Source organism: Amblyomma americanum, chromosome 11 (assembly GCF_052857255.1).
Source record: "Amblyomma americanum isolate KBUSLIRL-KWMA chromosome 11, ASM5285725v1, whole genome shotgun sequence".
NCBI lineage: Eukaryota > Metazoa > Arthropoda > Arachnida > Ixodida > Ixodidae > Amblyomma > Amblyomma americanum.
Genome location: NC_135507.1, coordinates 114645666 through 114651665, shown reverse-complemented (window position 1 = coordinate 114651665; position 6000 = coordinate 114645666). Strand labels below are relative to the sequence as shown.

Genomic DNA, 6000 nt, shown 5'->3' with positions numbered 1-6000 from the left:
CATCAAAGTCATAAATGTCTACCGGTGTGCCGCCGCGCGGCACCTCATTCTCTCTTTCCTTTTTCACGGCCACCTTCTTCTCTTCCCTCAAGGTGTGGTTGAGGTGCCCACCGATATGTGCGACAGTTACGGTGCCTTTCACTTCCAGACAAGCTATCGTTATTTAAAGTTTCATGTCTGACACCAACGGATGTTCTCAGCACTGCTATCGCATCAGTTGTTCTCCGGGTATTCGGTTTAGCAATGTCGTCATTATAACAGACATTAAACTTATGCGCAGGTGGCAAAGCTAATTTCGGAGATAACGAGAGTGGACAGTCAGGTTAAATAACAAACAATATTTTTTTTTTTGAAATTCGTTTAAGTGGCATCTCGCTCATGTTGCGGGTCCTAGAGGAAAGCCTCGAGGCTTTGGAAATGCGTCGTTCTGCTGAAGGTGCCTTCCAATAATGGTGTTAGCTAGGCTGGCAAAATATTAACATTCGGCTCAGCTTGGAGCGGGTTAGGCACTCGGCTACTGAGCTCTGGTGCCTGCGTTTGAACCCGAAGATGGCGGCCGCGTTTCGATGGGCGCGAAAGGGGCCCGAGTGCTTTCACTCTTTCCATTCGAAGGGAGCGATTGAAGGGCAGGAGCGAGAGCTGCAGGTTAGTTTGGGGGAAATAAACGGCGCAATAATCGTCTCGCTTCATAATGGACACCATGAAGCTTTTACTGCAAAGGTTATATGTAATGGATCAATGCCCGACGCAGGTGATAGCTAACAAGGTGTGTTGGCCCGTACATTAGACATTTACACATATTGGGCATTAGATGTACAAATCATGTGAGGGGATAGCATCAAACAACCCTACCGAGCACACACAAGTGTTAAGAATGTAAGAAAAGCACGAATCTGAAATGGTCCAACGAGCGTGACATATGCGCACTTTGCGTACACCGGTAAATCTTTCTCCGTTACAGGCCTGGGGCTATTTTTCGTTGAGCTTATATAACAACCGTAATTATAAACTTGCAATTCTAGAGAGAGGTTAGTTTATGTAACCGCACGGTGCCGCCGATATGTTTATATACAAATCCGCTTTACTCACAAAGCAGTCTATGTGAATTACCTTTAATGGCTTTATTTTAAAGTTAAAGGACCGGTTACTAACAAGGCACATACTACAAACCACAGTATGCGAAAAGGTAGGAAGAGTCTACTGTTACTTAATACTACCTTTTTACCATTCTCTTTAAAAGATTGAGGGTCCTATGAGTGAGGAGAGAGGAGGAGGAAGCCAGCACTAAGGCCCCGTGAAGAAGAGCGCTTGCCCAGCCAAGGCCCGCTGATAATCAGCCGAGCCCAAGAAAATTCGGGAGAGGTAAGCTATATTAGCGCGAAGAAATAAATTTATTCAGTGCACATACAACCTTTGTCCCTAAACTTTCGAGACTATTTTATTTTCTTCTCTAGAAATGATTCACGAAAACCAATGTTGGTGCGTATGTGTAGCGCCATCTTTTTGGTCCAACCGGCGCAATTTATGTTAATTGCTGTGACAGTGGCTAGGTGGCACTACATGTAGAAGAATACGTCTATATTTATGATAAAAGAAAATATCTATGATAATTGCAGGGGAAGCTCTCTGTTGTTCGAGGCCAGGACGGGATTTTTGCAAACTAAGACAGAGTCAGTACCACGAAATAGACACGTTGTGTGTTGCGTGCGGAGAGGAGGAGGGAACGGCTGAACACTTGATACTTTTCTGTAAAGGGATTCCCCTACAGTCTAAAGCAGCGGGGCTGATTTATGCAAGGCATTGGGGTTTAAGGACAGTGAAGGGAAAGTAGATTTAAGCGGGTAGAAGTAACCAAGTGAAGGTTATCTGATTGGTGGCTAAAATCAAGATAAGAGTAAAATTTCATAAATCATGACTAGGTGGCTTGAGCCACCGCCCGATTTTCAGGGTTCAGCCGTATCCATCCATCCAACCATCCATACGTTGTCATTAGTCGTCCGCGCATTATACTGTGATTGAATGTGGAGAGATGGACGTCCACCTCTAACAGCGTGTAAACATAAAATTCTATGCGAAGCTTGGCAAGACAGCCACACAGACGTTCTAGCTCCTTCGTGACGCTTACGGCACTGAGACATCGCGGGCGCGAGTTTTCGAGAGGTACAAGAGGTTAGTTTCGGCGAGAACGCCAGTGGAAGACTACACAATGCAGGAGCGCCCTTCCACCTCACGGAATGAAAACAACGTGATTTGGATCAGGGAAATCATACAGCAAGACCGCATCATTACAGTCCGCATGCTATCAGATGCTCTCGACATTAGTAAGAAAGCATGCCACCAAATTCTGCGTGAGAACTTGGGGAAACAAAAGCTGAATGCCAGACTTGGGCCGCATTCCCTCACACAAGACCAGAAGGACACGCGGGCATCAGTGAGCGCTGATTTACTCTCCGAGGCAGAGAAGGATTCTGCATTCGTCGACAGCATCATTTCTGAAGAAGAAACATTGGGTTTTCAATACGATCCTCAAACCAAAAGGCAGAGCGCCGAATGGCGGTCCGCTCTCTGGAGTTGAGAAAGGTGCGGTGACAGAAGACCAAAACAAATACGATGCTGATAGTTTTTTTCGATGCCAGAGGTGTCCTACACCACTAGTTCGTCCCACAAGGGCAGACGGTGAATCAGGAGTTTTATATCCGTGTGCTCCAACACATGAGTGATGCACTGCGACGCCGTCGCCCTGACTTATGGGCATCTGGGCAATGCAGCCTGCTCCAGGATAGCGCAAAGCCGCACACTGCTCTCAGCGTGAAACAATTTCTCACCAAGCACAGCATTACTGTACTTCCCAATCCGCCATACTCACCTGACCTCTCCCCATGTGATTTTTTCCTGTTTCCTCGTGTGAAGAAAGCCTTATAAGGTCGCTGGATGAGAACGTGGAGGCTGGTGGAGTTCGTTCATGATTTGGCATCGGCAATCGATAAGCAACAAATTGTGGACTGCGTTTTCTTGGATTTCCGCAAGGCATTTGATGTTGTCGCGCACAGTCTTCTTCTCTCCAAATTGAAAGCGTATAACCTGGATTGTAAAATAATTGCGTGGATTGCAGAATATCTGTCGTTACGAAGGCAGGCTGTTGTTCTGAACGGTATTTCTTCACAGTATGCACCAGTTACGTCGGGAGTTCCCCAAGGCTCAGTATTGGGACCACTTTTGTTTTTGCTGTATATTAATGATATTTCAGTTGGCATACAGTCTTCATTCAGGATGTTTGCCGATGATTGTGTTGTTTACAGAGTAGTAAATTCCACTTCTGATTCACAAATCCTGCAAACTGATTTAGATACTGTGGCAGACTGGTGTGTACGTTGGGACATGTCCTTAAATATAAACAAAACTGTTCACGTCACCTTCACAAGAAAACGTGCTAATCATCCGTATAGGTATAGAATTAATGATCTTACTCTCAACATAAGCAAGTCATTTAAATATCTAGGCGTCTTTTTTACATCGGACTTACGATGGAATAAGCACATTAATTATATTGCGAATAAGGCAGCGTCACGTTTGGGTTTTCTACGGCGGAATTTTAGCCATTTACCAAGTAACTTAAAAACACAGCTGTATTTCAGTTACGTACGCTCCATACTTGAATATGGATGTGTTTGCTGGGACCCACACACATCTGAGTGTGTAGGAAAATTAGAGAAAATTCAGAATAGGGCAGTTAGATTTGTTCTTGGTAATTATAATTGGCAAGTTAGTATGACGGAAAGCAAACGAAAACTTAACTGGCAAGAGTTGAAGGACCGTAGAAGGTACATCAGATTGAAATTTTTCCATGAGATTTATTATTCAAAAACTGGCATAAACCGCGAACAATATATCCAGGCACCTCATTATATATCAAAGCGACTAGACCACTGTTTGAAGGTCAGAGAATTTTCTTGCAAGGGTGACGTCTTGCGTTATTCTTTTTTTGTTAGAACTGTTCGAGACTGGAACAGTTTGCCATCGAGCATTGTATGTATTACATCTAACGAAGCATTTTTCCATGCACTGCAATAATTGCTTTATACCTATAAATGAAGTCTGTACCCCCCTGCTGTAATGCCCTTCGGGGCGATGCAGGTAACTAATAAATAAATAAATTCAAGACGCCACGACAAAGGAGCAGACTGCCCTGATAAAAGAAGCGTTTTTAAACTGTTTCCAAGACATCAAGAAGCTTTGTAAGCTATGTATAGCCTGTAAAGAAGACTATTTCGAAATGCTTGCATTGTTAAACGCATTTTTAATGGTCTCAGTCTCGGAACATTACGGGCAAAGGTTTTATACCGATCAGTTTGGTATTGTGTCACGTCTTCAGGCCTGTAATATTACTATGGTTTATGTGCCATGCATGCGTGTGGCCTCTTTGGAGCTGTCCCGCATAGATAGCTAAATAGTATGCATGAAACAGTGAAAATATTCTTAAATAACGTGGAAACAGGACCCCAGTAAACATATTTCCGGAGCGCAGGCGAGGAAAACAAGGGAAGGGAAACCGCTGCAACTACAAGAAGGAAAGAAGGAACCGGAGAGCCGATGAATAAAGAATAAGGCATTAACTGTGGACGAGACTCACATCTGTCTCAATGCTCCGAGCATGCGCCAACAGCTTCTAGCAAACAAAATGATGGGAACATAGGCCGCTGCCGATAAGCAAAGAACTTCCGCCTTGCTTATTCATGTAACCATGTTCTAATTTAGCCCTTGAAACAATAAATCCAGATAAACAAATAAACAAAGCGCTCGCGCTATTTCGGGAACCTCTTTCGATGTCTGCTTTTGCAGGTACTGCACGACGGTGCACTGCAAATTTAGGTGATGATAGAAAAAAAGCGCTTGGGGTCATTTAAAAATCTAAGTAAATGTGAAGACGGAAACGAAACCGAAACAATTTAATAATTAAAAAGCTATGAAGTATGATCAAACAACTATAAATCAAATATTTTGTTCATGATACATGCACAATATAATAAAAAATAGTGTTTGTGCTTTTTGAATAAAAACACGCATAAGTATTGTCGTCTTTGTCTGCTGTCTTCTTTCTCTTACGGCATGCGCGGGGATGACCAATCGCTTTTTTCATCAAGCGGCTTAGCCAACGGCTACGCTGGCTAAGCGGGCATGCTTTCGCCCAGGCCGATTCCGCTTCAGCCGTGTTGACCGACCAGCCTGAGCCGTCATGGCCAAGCGCAGCAGGGAGATCTTTGGTCCCATCATAATTGCGCCCGCACCCAGCCAAGGTATGCGTGTCAGGGAATCATGCGCAGTTGTTGTCGGCCGCGCAGGTCTAACCGTTTCTCCTCCTTCCTTGGTCTTCTACACACCAGAGCGTCAACGAAGACGACCGCGGCGACCGCAGCTTGTAAGTGCGGGCTTTGCAAGCTCAAGATCACGAATGCGAACACGTAGCGACCCCGAAAGCCTGCTGCTCCGACGCTCTTGGCGCGCCATACTTGACGAGAAGCAGCAGGACGACCCACTCAGCCCTCTTTAGTGTCCCTTAAAGTTGCACTTATTATTTTCTCAACGTTACACAAAAATGATAGGTGTAGCGTTAAGAAACCGGAAGCGGGCAGAGTGGGTGAGGGAACAAACGCGTTTTAATGACATCGTAGTCGAAATCAAGCGAAAGAAATTGTTTTGGGCAGGACATGTGATGCGAAGGCAAGACAACCACTGGTCATTAATGGTAACGGAGTAGATCCCAAGAGAAGGCAAGCATAGCGGGGGGCGGCAGAAGGTTAGGTGCCCGGATGTGATTTAGAAGTTTGCGAGGATAAGGTAGCCGCAGCTGGCATAGGACAGGGTTAATTGGAGAGCTATGGGAGGAGCCTTCGCCCTCCACTGGGCGTCGGGAGACTGATGGTGATGATGAGGGGCAGGACGAATGAAGAGCACTCTCACTACCCTCTACATTCGACCTGTCTTCTGAGCTGTTTGCTGTCA

The 6000-nt window shown here is 45.1% G+C and overlaps 1 protein-coding gene across 1 annotated transcript in view; it reads left to right on the top strand.

Annotated features, from left to right (window-relative positions):
* The first annotated feature begins 5115 nt into the window (after positions 1-5115).
* LOC144110325 (uncharacterized) overlaps positions 5116-6000 on the top strand; it is a 172143-nt gene continuing 171258 nt past the window's right edge. The window contains exons 1-2 of the mRNA XM_077643178.1: positions 5116-5294; positions 5382-5416. Coding sequence (XP_077499304.1) covers positions 5234-5294; positions 5382-5416 — 96 coding nt within the window. The 5' untranslated portion in view covers positions 5116-5233. The remainder of the gene's footprint in view (positions 5295-5381; positions 5417-6000) is intronic.